Source organism: Microtus oregoni, unplaced genomic scaffold (genome assembly GCF_018167655.1).
Source record: "Microtus oregoni isolate MIOR12 unplaced genomic scaffold, Mior012 000005F_ref0000423, whole genome shotgun sequence".
Lineage (NCBI taxonomy): Eukaryota > Metazoa > Chordata > Mammalia > Rodentia > Cricetidae > Microtus > Microtus oregoni.
The window spans coordinates 32,451,639-32,466,909 of NW_024543064.1; the positions used below are offsets into that span (position 1 = coordinate 32,451,639).

Here is a 15,271-nt window from a genome sequence, read left to right on the forward strand (position 1 = left end):
TCAGTGACACAGTCCTTGGATTTACAAGTGGTAAGATGGTCACTAGTATTTGACTTGTGGGTAGTGTTCAGGCATCTGTGGGTCTAGGGATAATAATTAGTTGAGCCATCCATTTCCATGTCCTCTGTGCATACATCTCAAACTCCCCAGACCTCTTCTCTCACTGCCGGCTCTTCTTACTTATTTTCTCAGCTTTGTGACTTTGCTTTTTTTCCTTTCTTTGTTTATTAATTTAATAATTATTTACAGGTTCATCTCTTTAAAATCACATCAAGAAATAGACTATGGAGTCCTGAGCTCAAAAGTATCAAGTGAAGCGGAAAGCCATATCCATTACAGAGCAGCTGTGATCTATGTCTTTAAAGGAGTCTTCCCACACACAGAGTCCCTGCCTGATGCACTTTGTGAGCCAAGATATCATGATTTTGTTTGGACTTTTCCTTTGGGAGGAGGTGTGAACTTGCTGTAGCCTATCTTGACCTCAAATTCACTATAAAGTTGAATATTTCCTTGAACTCATCCTCAACTTTCCTAGGTTGGGGCTGCACTGTGTAGCTTTTTCTGGCTTGGAACTCAATCATGATGTTGTTTGTGGCATAGGGCTCACATCAAAGACTTGGGCCAACAGGCCTGGTGTGTCACTGTAAGTGAAGTCAGAGGACACTGTGCTGGGAAAACATAACAGTCTGTGGATCACTAAATGGTGTCCCCATGCCATAGAAATCACACCTCAAATCCTCTTTCCTTGGATCCTTCTACATTCAGTACAGCCCAGGACTTCCCAGTTTCAGACAGGAAGGGTAATCTCATCCGGAGAGCTAGTTTGTGGCTAGTCTGCCAGCTCTGTCCCGGGAGGACTCTGTCCTGTGCTGAATCTCCATAAGTTCAACTAGGTGAACAATGTGAAGCCTTTGCCTTCCTCACATCCCCACTTCGGAGCCTGTGTGCTAGAAACAGAGAAGGTGACGAGAGTCAGGCTCTAGCATCCCACCACATAAACTCCTTCTTGTCCATGCCTGTAATCTGGAACAAAGCTCCTGTGTCAGACCTTAGGTGTTCGCCTATAACACACAGGTAAGAATACTTCCTTCAGTGAGCTGTTGGAATGTGGAGATAAATGTAGGGGGACAATGACTAAAATATACAAATTACTTAATAAATACTAGTTTTCTATGATTGCAAATTTTAGGAAATCACCTATAAAGCCATATTCTTTCAGAGATAATTCTTTCTTAGTTCTGTGGGGATTCAGTTAACGGGAGAAGAAGAAAAGTTTGTTCATGTTGTTTGGTGTCAAAATTGATATGAGATTCCTCTAGGATTCTCCAGATTGTAACCAGCCAATGAACAAGGTTGCAGGATGTACCCTACCTTTGTTAGGGTTGTGGGTGGTAGCTTCCTGGACAAGCTGAGTCCTGCTGTGGACACGGTGTGGGCCACACAGTGCAGGCATTGGTTTCCCTTCTCCATGATGAGTATCTAAGCAATCTCTTCAGGTGTGAGAGAGGAAAAGAATGTAGGATACCAGGAGGACCTGCGTGGAGGTTTGTGTGAGGGGAGAGAGGAGATGGAGGAGACAGTTGTGAGCCTAGGTGTAGTGTCCACAGATAAACAGTTTAGGAATGACCTGTGCACCCACCTCAGAGGACAGGGCGTGGGACTCTTAAAAGACTTCCAGCAGTGGCCAGGTAAGACTGTGCGGAACATTTGAAAATTTGCTGCAACAGAAACATGGAGGACGTGTTGATGAAGACAAAGGGTCCGCACAGAGAAAGGGAAGTGGACACACACACCCCTAAAACTGAAGCAGTTTGCAGTGATACCTGCTATGAAAGGGGAAACCAGTTGTCCCCAATAGAATGTCACTGTATGTATTGGTCACCCTCCAGAGTAGGCCACATGCCAGGAGTAGTTGGCCAACAGGAAACTGACTCCACATTTTCTTTGTTTTCAGTACTTTTGTTTTGATTTTATTTTTTAGTTAGTTTTTTTTTTCATTTTTGTTGTTTGGTTTGTCTTGAAAGAGAGAGTAGGGGAGAAAACATGAACTTGGGTGGGGAAGAGCTGGAAGAAGTTGGGAGAGAAGAGAGATATGACCAAAGTATATTATATTAAAGCAATTTTTAAATTAGCATAAATAAGACTGTATCAATGGAGGAAATGTTAGAGTCATAGACACATGGAGACGCTGATGCAGAAATGTCAGGAGAGATGATGGGCTCCTGCCCTGGGTGGAAAGAAGAACAGAGCTGTGAGGGTTATGAGCAGTAGACTCAACAGGAGAGGGAGTTGGGACAGGGACAAGAGAAGACTGAGGATGTCTAGGAGTCTCTTTCATATTTCTGCTCCCATCAAAAGGTATTCCCACCTTATCCATTATCTTGTTGGTTAACATGAATTACACCATAGTTCAGGCAATTTTGAACAGTGTTAAAAAATTTCCTTTACTTATCTTTCCTTGAGCATATGTTTGTATGTGCCTAGATGTTCACAGATTGTTTCAGAAATAGAGTTGACACCTATATTGTTGAGCAAAACATTAAATACGTTCAACTTTAGGGAACATGGCCAGGCACACACTAAAGGGATCATTTTTATTTACTCTCTCATTAGATCCAGTTACTCTTGCCAGCACTAGATTCTGTTATTGTAGCCAGGCTGGCAGGGGTGTGGTGATGTGAGACTGAGAAAGGAGGTGGGCACTGGCGCTGTGCTGTTCTTTTGTAGTTTCCAGATGTAATGATGCTGAGAACCTCAGCCTCCTCAGTGCTCACTAGACAGCTGCCTGTGAAATGCCCGTTAAATGTGGTTCACTGTTCTATGGGAGCCTCTGCTGTTATGTTTATGTTTTTTCTACATCTTTGTATAAATATTTTTAGTAGTTCTTTTTTTTCCTTATTCTAGATTATCATTGCTTTTTTCCTCCATGGAAAGTTCTCCTTTGGAGAAATCTTGCCTTTGCTTACTCTAAGAGGATAAAAACATTTATCAGGCTGGATGTTAGAAATTTAGTTGCAGCCAAATGGTGGGAGCACATGTCTGTGATACCAGCTCTAGGGAGGCAGAGGCAGGTAGCTTTCTGTGCGTTCAAGGCCGGTCTGGACTACAAAATGAGTTCCAGGACAGTCAGAGCTGTGACACAGAGAAATCCTGTCTCAAAAAACCAAAATTAAAAAAAAATAGGTTGCTTTAGATTCAGCACTCACATGTACAGTACATCTGGAATTGATTGTGTATATGCAGAGGGAGATAAGAGTAGAAAAGGAAGAAAGAATGTTCCTGCTCACTTGTCTATCAGTGTTCCCAGGGAAGACTGCTGTGTCTCCAGTGCATTGCACGCATGAACTATATTATTATTCATATGATTCTGTGTGCTGCTATGTTTCCTTTGTCTACTTGTTTACTCTCTTTATGTATATCTGTGAAGTATGTGTGTTTCTCTCTCTTTCTGTGTGTGTGTGTGTGTGTGCGCATGCGTGTGTTCACAGACTAACACAGGATCCTTCCTCAATTGTTCTCCACTTACTCATTAAGGCAGGGTCTTTCAACTGAACCCAGAGCTTATCATTTCAGTTAGTGTAGCTAGCCTGCTCGCTCTCAGCATCAATCTCTACTTTCCCAGAGGTGAAATGAGGCTATAAGACTACATACGACATGTCATGTGTCACATGGTGTTTCCAGGAGTTATGTGAGATGCTTTAGATATTCATAATAAGCTAGAGACATGAGTGTCATCAGCCTCATTTGATAGATGAAGAGACTAAAGCATGAGAAGGTTCAGTAACTTGAGAAGTGTGCACAGAAACTGAACAGTGTGCTCAGAAACATACCCCAGTCTTTCTTTTCTTAATTCAAAAGTACTATTTTTATTCATTTTATGAATGTAGGTTTTTGTTCACAAGCATGTTTGTGCATCATGTATGTGTCATGCAGGTAGAGGTCAAATCCTTGGAACTGGAGTCACAGACAGCTCTGAGAAATCTGGTTCCCTGAAACAGCAGTCAGAGCTCTTAACCTTTTAGCGATCTCACCAGTCCAGTGACTCATTGATGAATGTGATTCTCTTCCAGGCTCCACCATGTGGATGATTCCAGGACAGAACCAAACCAGGGTTTCTGAGTTTATCCTGCTTGGCTTCTCCAGTGACCCCACGACCAACAGCATCCTCTTCATTGTCTTCCTTCTCATCTACCTGAGCTCGGTCATGGGCAATGGACTCATCATCCTGCTGATCTGCCTGGACTCACATCTGCACACTCCCATGTACTTCTTCCTCTGTATACTTGCCGTGGTGGATATGGGCTATGTCACCACCACCATGCCCCAGATGTTGGTGAATCTTCTTGCTCACTCTAAGACCATCTCCTTTGCTGGCTGCTGGATGCAGATGTATGTGTTTAGTGCCCTGGGTATAACTGAGTGCACTTTCTTTGTTGTCATGGCTTATGACAGATATGTGGCCATTTGCTACCCACTGCATTACACTGTCATCCTCAACTGGGGACTGTGCATACGTTTGGCATCTGGGTCTTTAGTCTGTGGTTTCCTGTCTGCTTTGTTACATACATTCTTCACCATGAGTCTGCCATATTGTGGGCCTAACAAAGTCAATCACTACTTCTGTCAAGGTCCTTCAGTGCGTAGCCTTGCTTGCATGGATACCCACCTTATTGAGATGGTAGACCTGATCTTGAGTGTTTTGTTGGTTGTTACCCCAATTTCTCTCATTGTGGCCTCATACATTCATATTGCTCTGGCAATTCTCAAGATCAAGTCCACCCAGGCCCGCTGCAAGGCGTTCTCTACCTGTGCTTCCCACCTGACTGTGGTCACATTCTTCTATGTTCCAGCCTCTTATATCTACATGAGACCCCACTCCAGCTACTCTCCTGAGCAAATCAAGCAGATATCACTCTTTTACAATGTCTTCACAGCCTTGCTCAACCCTGTGGTCTACAGTCTGAGGAACAAAGACATTAAAAGGGCATTTCTCAAGGTGATTGGGCATAGTTCAGTGGACTACTGACCCAGAATCCAGCAGAAGCTGGAGTAGAATATATTCTATTTAAGGAAGGTACAGTGTCTTTATTTATGTAACTGCCCTGTACATTTGAACCAACATAGTACTTAACAGTAGGTAGACAAACCATTGTGAAACCAAGGTGGCTGATGTGGGAGTGTCATATATCAATCTGTTGATTTCATTGGTTAAGCAATAAAGAAACTGCTAGGCCCATTTGATAGGCCCACCCTTAGGTGGGTGGAGTAAACAGAACAGAAGGCTGGGAGAAAGAAGCTGAGTCAAGGAGTCGCCATGAATCTCCCAATCCAGACAGACACAGGTTAAGATCATTCCTGGTAAGCCAGCTCGTGGGCTACAGCAGATTATTAGAAATGGGCTAGTCCAGGTGCGAGAGTTGCCTAGAAGAGGCTAGATAGAAATGGGCCAAGCAGTGATTAAAAGAATACAGTGTCCGTGTAATTATTTCAGGAAAAGCTAGCCGGGTGGCGGAATGCAGCCTGACCCGCCGCTCCAATTACTACAGATGGCTATATTTGTTAGGAGGCTACTTTAAGTAAGAAACAACACTAAAAACCTCAATAATATTTGTGAATTATAAGTGAAAATGCTCATTAGTTACTCATGTTGTTAGCTGTAGGTTGGGAGTGACCTTCTCTTCTCTCACATCCACCTTGAAGCTGTTATGTGGACTGCACCTTCTATAACAGAAGGGAGCATGCACAAGACTCATTATGACTCATGCTTGTCAAAAATGACATATTGTTTACATCCATTCCACTTATTACCACAAATTATGTGGTCAACCCTAGTGGTAAACCACTTAATGCTATTTTCTTCCTACCTAGAAGCAATTAGGATCGCATGGAATAGTCTGGTATATGTCGTTTCTCTACAATGGCCAGTAAATAACAGAGATACTGTAACCTATCATTGTACCACAGAAACAGTGTCATACATGAAGGCAATGAGAAATATTGACCGTGTTTTATGTAAGTGACATGGTAATGGAAACTGTTGCGTGTCAAGCAATATTAACAAAGTGGTATACATAAATAGTATGTGCTACCAACACTAAAATAAGTCAATAGTGTGCCTAACCTGTGAAACTTAGATATGTGACTTTGTGCATGAAATCAATGTGGTTTGTGAGCAAATATGGTGAACTGCACATTGTATTCTCAAAGACACAAAACTTGACATTAATGGTCCTGGGTTCTCATCTCAACTTTGCTGACTTTGTTAGTATATGAATGATTTTGGCCAAATTACTTCGCTTGGATTTCACTTTATTAATCAATAAAATTAACACCTTGACTGTGTCTCCAAAGCCTGCTTGGACTCTGGTGTTCTGTATTCTCTGTCTCTCGGTTTTCTCCCATGTGGGGACTTGGTAAGAAGGTAGCTGTCAGTGAGCTAATAAGAGGAAGAGATGCTCAGTAGATGTTGCTCATGCTGCCAGCTGCCCTCAGAGGTGGTGGCTAATCTTGTCTGTCAATGTAACTGAGTTGTGAGACAGTTATAAAATTTATAATCAAATTTCTCAGTGTACCTTTGGGGTGTTTCCACAGGCCTTGGGCATGTGGGTCAATCACCCAAGGGACAATGTATTCAGAAATTGCTCCGTCATTCCCAGCCACCCAAACATGAAATAATCACACAGAAATACATTATTTGCAGTACTGTTTGATCAATAGCTTAAGGGTCAGCTAGCTCTTACATCAAACCATAGCCTGGAAGAAATCTCTGAGGAAACAAAAGTAAAACCTCTTTTCCAAAGCAACACATCATTAGACCCAAATTTTAATTTCAAGATAACTTTAAAATATTTATGTTGGTTTAGCTTAATAGTCTGTAAAATGAAATGTCTCTTTGTACTTAACTCATTCGCAGTCAAAAATTCAAAGAAAACACAATATACATAATCCAGACCCTATGTTTATTTTCCATATTTGCATAGTTTATTTTTCTTTACTCCTTTAATCTATGACTGACTGTACTCTGCCTTTTTGAAGACTTTGTTTTATTTATTTATTTATTTTAAAAAACTATTTACTTATTTTTATAACTATTTCTTCTCTCTCCCAAGCCTACATACATTTATCCAACACTGTGACCCATTTAGATGCCTTTTCCATATGGATTTGTCTTTATTGTGTGTGCATCTGTAATTATTTTTTGACCAGGAGTGCTTTTCTTTTTAAATGCAAAGTGGGTGTGGTTAGGACCAACTCCATGGCACTGCCTGTTGGCTCTGCCCAGTCCAACATGGCAGAGACATGTTCACTGTCTCTGAGAGCCATGCACATTGCACCAGCTCCATGGTTGCAGCGGGTCTGTGTCACCATTAAGCAATTGTAGCATGCTGCTCACAGACTCCATTTAAGTGCTCAGCCTCCTGAAAGAGCCAAGGTTGTCCCTGCAACTAGCACAAATCAATAAGCTGCCTTTTCGAAATGTGCAGGGTCAGGGGAGGGTTCTGCTAAAGCTAAATCAGGAAGACCTCTCTTAAAGGAGCTGCGGCACCCCTGTTTGCCTACAGCAAACAGAGCCCATCTAAAAAAGAAGTGGCAGCTACCAAGAAGCCATGCATAACTGTTCTTTTGTGATTAGAACTCCTTACAAGCTTTCTCAGGTTTTATGTGGATGTAGTTAGCCCCACACTGGGCACCATTATGTAGGTGAGGGCTGCTCGTTTGTTCTCAGCTGTCTAGACACAAAATAATTACACAGAAACTACATTATTTGCAATACTGTTTGGCCAATAGCTTCAGTGTATTTCAGCGAGCTCTTACATCTTAAATTAACCCATTTTTATTATTTTATATTTTACCACTGCTTGTAGTTTACTGGTACCAGAGCATGGCTTGCCTCTTCCTTCTCTGGTGACTACATTACGTCTCGCCATCTCAACTTATTCTCTCTGTATATCATTTCCAACCTGTCTATATTCTGTTAGGCCATTGACCAAAAGCAGCTTCTTTATTAACCAATGGTATTCATAGCAAACAGAGGGGAATTCCACATCAGGGAAAGATCTTCCCTACATATAGGTGGCAATCTCTAATGGCTGGGAGCACAGATGGAACAACAACAACAAAAAAAAAAAAACTAAAAGACCTGCAGCAGGCAAGCTTTATTTTTCTTGGGTGGGTGTGACCTATACTATTGTCATACCCTGCACTACCAGACTTCAGCTGCTTTAGTCTTCAAAGTGAATTCACAAGGGCACTTCTTCTTAGCCTGTTTCACTGTAGACCTACCTCTGAGCTGGCAGATTTCCACCAGCAACACGATATGAGCTGGAAGCACACATCAAATCAATTGTTTAGAAATGAGGATGTAGTCTGTTAAGTGAATGGAGAGGGTTCTCTGCTAGAGAAGAATGGAGGACAGAAGCATGAATATCAAGAGTGAACAAGTAAGGTCTTGAAGTTAAGGAACTCATGTTTAACTGATAGTTATTGATGAGAAGGACCTGGCTATATAGAAAGAGCAGAAGAAACAAGGATAAGTCTAATTTAGGACATGACTTCCCCTGGCTCAAATAGCTGAGGGCTGCTGGGAGTGGTGACACACATCCCAGTGCTGTGGAGGCGGAGACAGGCTGATCTCTAAGATTTTGAAGCCAGCCTAGTCTGCACACAGAGTTCCAGGCCAGTCATGGCTACACACTGAACACTCCCTCCCACCTCCTCCCCCCATCACATGCACACTCACACACACATGCTGGAGGAAGGCCCTCATAGGCATGTAGAGCATGTAGGAGAGACAGAGATGAATCACAGGACAGGGCAGAGGCAGGGTCCATGAGGATCCTGAGATGCTGATTGGAGGCATGCTGCACTCTGAGGAATGATAACCTCTGGTGGGGAATATTTTGTTAAGCCGTAGAACTTTTGTTTGTATTTCAGCTATGAAGCTGTGATTCTTTGCCTATCTAGAACACCTGATAGTCTAATAAAAATCTGAATAGCCAATAGCAAAGATGGCTTCCATCCACGTGGCTGCCTAAGGTAGCATGCTGTATGTTGCTTATATCCCAGATGTAATCATGCCACATGGTTTCTTTAAAATTAACTATACAGAGACTTCTCTCAACCCCATGTTATGAAGTTCAAGTTAACTTTTGTTACAGATACTACAGATTTTTAACCATATCCAATAAATGTATAAACCAATAATCTCTTTAGCTGTTCTGCTTTTTTCCCCTATCACACTTTTTTTTTTATCATGGACATAGAGACTTGAAGTATGCCTGGGTCTGAAAAAGGGTGTCATAACCAATTTCCACTGGCAGCCTTTCAATAAAGTAGGACAGCATAAATAACTATAATATTATCCATTCCCAAATCACATTTGAGTCTCTATTACATCAGATCCAATGGTCAGAAAGTACAGAGAAATTTCGGGGTGGGGGTGCCTTTGTAGCTGCCCCACAGGCACAGTGCTGCTGAGGTAAAGCAGCTCCTGGCTTCCATGCAGGGACTTTGGGTTTTTCAAAGCTGCCCACAAGCCCCAGACATTGCATTCTTTATCAAACATATTGGCCTCCCATGTCACCAGGGGTTCCTCAGGGCTCCAAGATCAGAACAGAGAATCTGATAGTTCTGGTTGAATTCTCAATTAACCAGAACTTACCAGTGGGTCATGGGACATATCCCTTTGCCCTGACTGGGGAAGCACAGATCTCAACAGGTCCTCCATGTTCCCAGATAGAGTACCCCACAACCAGAATCCAAAAATCAGGCATAAGAAAGTGGCATATGAAGCTAGTTTTAAAAAAGCACCCATGACATACCAAAAAGGAGTCCTCCAAAAAAAAAAAAAAAACAACCAAACAAGCAAACAAACAAAAGCCACTCTTGCTATCTCCTTTTTTCATCAAGGCTGTTCAAGACAAGGGAGGGTTGCCAGAGCCAGAGTAAAGAGCCTAGCTCCAGAATTTGGGGTGCAATGGTCTTTATTTTCTCACTGGGGTCTCCAAATGTTAATCCTGAGATCCACAAGAAAAAAATCAGTTGTACAATTTTGAAACAAACTTGAAGTAACCTTTAGTTAAACACTGACCAAGATGGACTTTGGCCAGGACCAATCTCTGGAATTCCCAGTAACTACCACAGGATACCTGTTGTAGTGGCTTTTGAGAAAGAAACAATACAGGCACCATATTTTCCCATGTGACTTTGATATTTTCCAAGAACTACAACTCCCAGGATACCTGGTCTTTGAACAGGTGGTGCTAACATGTGTGTGTGTTATATGTACATAGATATATACTGTATATATGCATAGATATAGATATATATATACTATATATATATATATTAAAGGATGAAATGCTTTTGTATCCTTTATCACTATTTTTTTCTCATTGATGTCTAAAATGAACTGGGTACCAATGTACTGAGTCATAAATCTAACATCAGCAAATGTCAGTGTACACAGAGATATCTCTAGCAGTTCATGAAGGCACAAGTAGGTTAATGAGGAAGTGGTCCAAGTAATCTACTCCAGATGCATCCCTTCCAAAGCCTGAGCCTGTGGTCTTCAAGGGCAGATGCCTAGGGAGGACTAAGGAAAAGGAACAAACTCATGCTGACTTTATACAAAGTTCTGTGTGACATGTGTGCCCCACATGACAGTGGCCATGAGAGTACTGTGTCCTGTTTCAGGATGAGAAGAAACCCTTCTAGGAAACAGAGCACTGTCCATGACATTTAGTTTAGAAAGAGGAATGCCTTCCAAGAAATAGTCTGTGTTGATGAGCACATTATGGCCATGGCTTGGTTACATGGTCATTAACATCCATGGAATATAATAGTAAAATTGGATAGAATGAGTGTGGACAGACCTGTGGGTCGATGTTTCTGTCTCATGTGGATCCCATCAAAGGTGTCCTCAAGAGGAAAGGGTGTGAAGAATTAAGTGGATGGGATGGAATTCTCTGCAGACACCTGTGTGCCCCTTTCCCAGGCCATCCATCCTCTCACTGCTATTCATGGCCATCTTCACTTCCTTCTCCAGATACAAAACCAGAAAACTTTTGAAGTATTCATCTCACCAAAAAAGCCAATTCTCACATAATTCATTAATGAGGCATTGTCATCTGGGGACCAATTAAGGAATCCCTGCTCGTGAGAGCTGTAGGTCTGCTGGCTTCTCCTTTCTCCAAGCTCACTATCTTTTCCTTTAGACCTTTGGGTCCTTCTAGTGCACAATGAAATCTCAAGAGTTTGATTTTTACCTTTATGCTGACATTTTGGAGTCATCCCATGACCACTGTGGGCTCAGGCCCAGCTCTGAGCAGCAGGAACACTTTAGTTAGAGCAGAGGTAGAGCCATTAGCTTGAACCCTCACATTAAGCATTCCATAGACATGGTAGATTCAGCCTCACCCAAGAGGCACGTGTCCAGTCCCTGGAGTTGGTTCTACCATTCCCAAGTTGGGTGATCTTTGTCAAATCACTCATGTCTGCTGTGTCACTGTCTATTTATCTGTGCAATGGGCAGGTAGAATGATGTTTGACAATCGCTTGGGGCTGCAATCTTTAAAAACCCAAGGTGTACAGTCCCTGTGGCAGCCACGAGGCTTGGATATGTCTGCCTGCCTTTTTGTGTCCTCACTCAGAAATGTGTAACTTCTCCCCACCCCCATATTTTTTTTAAATCTCCTCTGTCTTTTTCTTTGACAGATCTCAAATATACCTTCTGTGGAGTTTTGGTCTTTTTCACTTTTTCCAAGAACTATGGGATTCCTTTTGTATATTTGTTGTTTTCATTGGTTAATGAATAAAGCTGTTTTAGTCAATGGCTTAACAGAGTAAAGTCAGTCAAAAAATCCAAACAGAGATATAAGAAGCAAGAGGTAACAAAAACGAGCCTCATGGTAAAATACAAAATAATAGAAATGGGTTACTTTAAGATGTAATAGCCAGCTAGAAATATACCTGAGACATCGGCCAAATAGTGTTGAAATTAATCAAGTTTCTGTGTGATTATTCGGGTCTGGGTGGTCAGGAAACAAATGAGCAGCCTCTGCTTACATGTCCCTATAATGTGACATGCTTTTCTGACATGTTACTGACCTTCATGTCTAATTCAAATGATGTGTGTGTATGTGAGTGTATGTCTGAGCGTGCGCATGCACACACACATGCACGTGCATGTGCACTCACATTGGCCTTTCTAAAATATCCAAGACTAAACCCACCAGAGCCAGGGTGGCTGTTTCTAAATGTGACATTTAATGGGTTATGTCTACTTCACTCTGAACCTGGAAGAATCTCTGCTGGGCTCGACTGCCCCTCGGAGCTGATGAGGAGCAACAACAAGAGTGAGGAGAGTTGGGGTCAGAGCTGTGGAACAAGGCTTAGCAACAGCACTGCAGGGGCCAAGGTTCTTCTGATTAGTGCTGATTGCCAATTACTAAGGTGTAAATACACCAATCGTGACCAAAGGAATGATTGCAACACATGCCACTGAACAGCAGTTGAGATTATACAGTGTTTCAACCAGCAAACGTGCCACACTAAACAACTGCTAGAACACAGAGCACAGGAAATGGAGTTGCTCCTCAGGACGTGCAGGTTTCAGAGATTTTGTTGCCTTTACTTATTTTAATTCTATGATTCAAACTCTAGCCTCAAGCATTCTTTTTACGCAGGTGCTATACAGCTGAGCCACATTCCTAGGCACTCTGTGTTTGATTCCAGTACAACTTATTTAATTGTCATTTCGTAATTAACTTTAAGTATTGGCTGTGTTTAAGGAGCAGCTTGCAGGAATTCTGACCCCTTATCAGTTATCACTCTCAACAGGAAGACGTTATCATCCAGTTTTCTCCTTCTGAATCCTTAGTAAACCAAGACACAACAGAAGGCAGGGCTGGGAATATAACGCTGACCAGTACTCGTTGTAGGGTGCTGACATCATCACACCTAGAAAGGAAGAAATGACTATTGGAATTCTACAGAAGATGCAATGAAGGCAGAATGACAGCAAGTTCAAGAGAATATGCTCCAGGGTTGGATGCATTTGGACACAAGTTCTTGCTTACATCTAAGAGTCAGTCACGAGCCCCTTGGAGAGTTCTCTCACTCCACTGTCATAGGGATGTCTCTGCTGACTCCCATGTTACTATATTATGGTTGACTAGTGTGTTTATGTGTATCAGCACTTTGTGTGTATATATATATATATATATATATATATATATATATATACATACATACATACATACACACACACATACATATAGCACATGCTTTCCTTGCTTTCCTTGTCCCTGGGGAGGTCAGAAGAGGACACCAGATCCTCTAGAACTGGAGACATGGATGGTTGTGAGCTGCCATGTTAGGTGCCAGGAACCAAACTGGGTGTTCTTTTTTTTTTAATTTATTTATTTATTAAGGATTTCTGCCTCGTCCCCACAACCACTTCCCATTTCCCTCCCCCTCCCCCGATCAAGTCCCCCTCCCTCATCTGCTCGAAGAGCAATCAGGGTTCCCTGACCTGTGGGAAGCCCAAGGACTGCCCACTGTGTTCTGAAAGAGCAGAAAATCTACTTCTGCACATAACCACCCTTCAGGTCCCCTTGCTGTTGGCTCTTCATTAGCACCAGAGTGGATGCGTAACTGCTGCAAGTCTTTTTCTGTCTTTTTAGCCAACTCCCTAATCATGGCATGAACACATTATTAATTATGAAAGCTTGGCCAATAACTTAGGTTACTTCTAACTGGCTCTGATAAGTTAACCCGTATCTTTTCATATGTGTGCTACCACATCGCTCCTCTCTGTTCCTCTCCTCTTACATGTCTTGCTTGTTCTCTGTCTCTCAACATCTCTGCCCTTCTTCTTCCCAGCATCCTCTCTGCCCCAAAAATCCTGCCTAGTTCTTAGCCATTCAGCTTTTAATTAAACTAATTTGAATGACACATCTGCATAGAGTACAAAAAGACTATTCCACAGCAGATAGCTTGCTCAGATTTTACACAGCAGAGAATGAAGGACTTTGATTGCCCCAAGGTAGTTGAGGAAGGAAGAGGAGCGTGACTCTAATGTGCTCTCGTTGAGGGTCAGGGCTCAGGGTTTGGGCAGTAAAAGAGGAGTCAGAATGAGAACTTAAACCCTTGACCTGTCTATCAGGTTCGTGTCTCACCTCCTCCTTTTTGATCTGCTATTATTCCCCAATAAGTCTAGAAAAGGGAGCAGGTCACCATTCCTCCTATTGTGGGTTGTTTCTGCCTGCTCTGGCCCCCAAGGATTTCCCTGTAGTTCTCTTGTTGACAGTATCCAGGAATCATCTTAGCATCCCTAATGGGAACAGAAATGGTCCTTTCCTAGCTCCTCTGGGGAGGTTCAGAGAGGAGGCAGTGTCATAAAACCTCAGCATCTGTTCCCACTGGGAAGAGGTGAAGATGTCTGACCTTGCCTTTGTTAAGCAGGATTTTATAGTCACCATCTTCAGGTGTCAGGGCTGGTCTACTTGCGTAAAAGAAGCAAGAGATTCCTTCCCTCAAACAGCACCTTGGAGTTTCTCTGGAGATTGAGCTACCTAGAATCCCAGCTCTCTGGACTCATCTGCTTTATGGGGCTTCCTCATAGGAATAAGAAACACTCAGTGACACAGTCCCTGAATTTACAAGTGGTGAGAAAGTCCCTGGTATTTGGCCTTTGGATGGAGTTCAGGCAAGTGGGTCTAGAGATAATCATTAGTCCAGCCCTCCATCTCCAGGTCCCCTGTCCATACATATGTAACTGCCCTGACCTCTTCCCTCATTTCCTGCTCCTCTTTCCTCTCTTCTCAACCTCTATCTTTGCTTCATTTTCTTTCTTTGTTTATTAGTGTAATAAATATTTTAGTCCGTTCTTCTGTTTATAATCATGTTGGACACACAAAGAATATGGAATCCTAAGATCAAAGATCCCAAGTGAAGCAGAAAGTCATGTTCCTGAGAGAGCTGTGGTGGTCAGTGTCTTTGAAGGAGTCTTCCCACTCACAGGGTCAGAGCTCGATGCACTTTGTGGGCAGAGCAATCATGATTTTGTTTTGGGTTTTTTTTTGTGGGGGGGGGGAGGGTGTGAGTTTGCTCTAGCCTCATTTGGGCTCAAACTCACTATATAGTTTAGTATTTCCTTGGACTCCTCATCCTCAGCCTTCCAGATGCTGACTTCCTAGGTTGGGGCTGCCATGTGTCGCTTTTTCTTGCTTTGAACTCAATCCTTATGTCCTTGTTTGTTTTGCTGGGC

General features: G+C 42.5%; 1 protein-coding gene across 1 annotated transcript; it reads left to right on the forward strand.

Moving 5' to 3' along the window:
• The first annotated feature begins 4,078 nt into the window (after nucleotides 1–4,078).
• On the forward strand, nucleotides 4,079–5,026 carry LOC121448612 (olfactory receptor 2A12-like). Its single transcript, XM_041652747.1, has one exon. It carries the CDS (start codon nucleotides 4,079–4,081, stop codon nucleotides 5,024–5,026), a length of 948 nt encoding a protein of 315 aa, XP_041508681.1.
• The last annotated feature ends 10,245 nt before the right edge of the window (nucleotides 5,027–15,271 follow it).

Bases quoted from the DNA above. Each gene is read 5' to 3' on its own strand.
- LOC121448612 (XM_041652747.1), top strand. From the start codon at position 4,079: ATGTGGATGATTCCAGGACAGAACCAAACCAGGGTTTCTGAGTTTATC.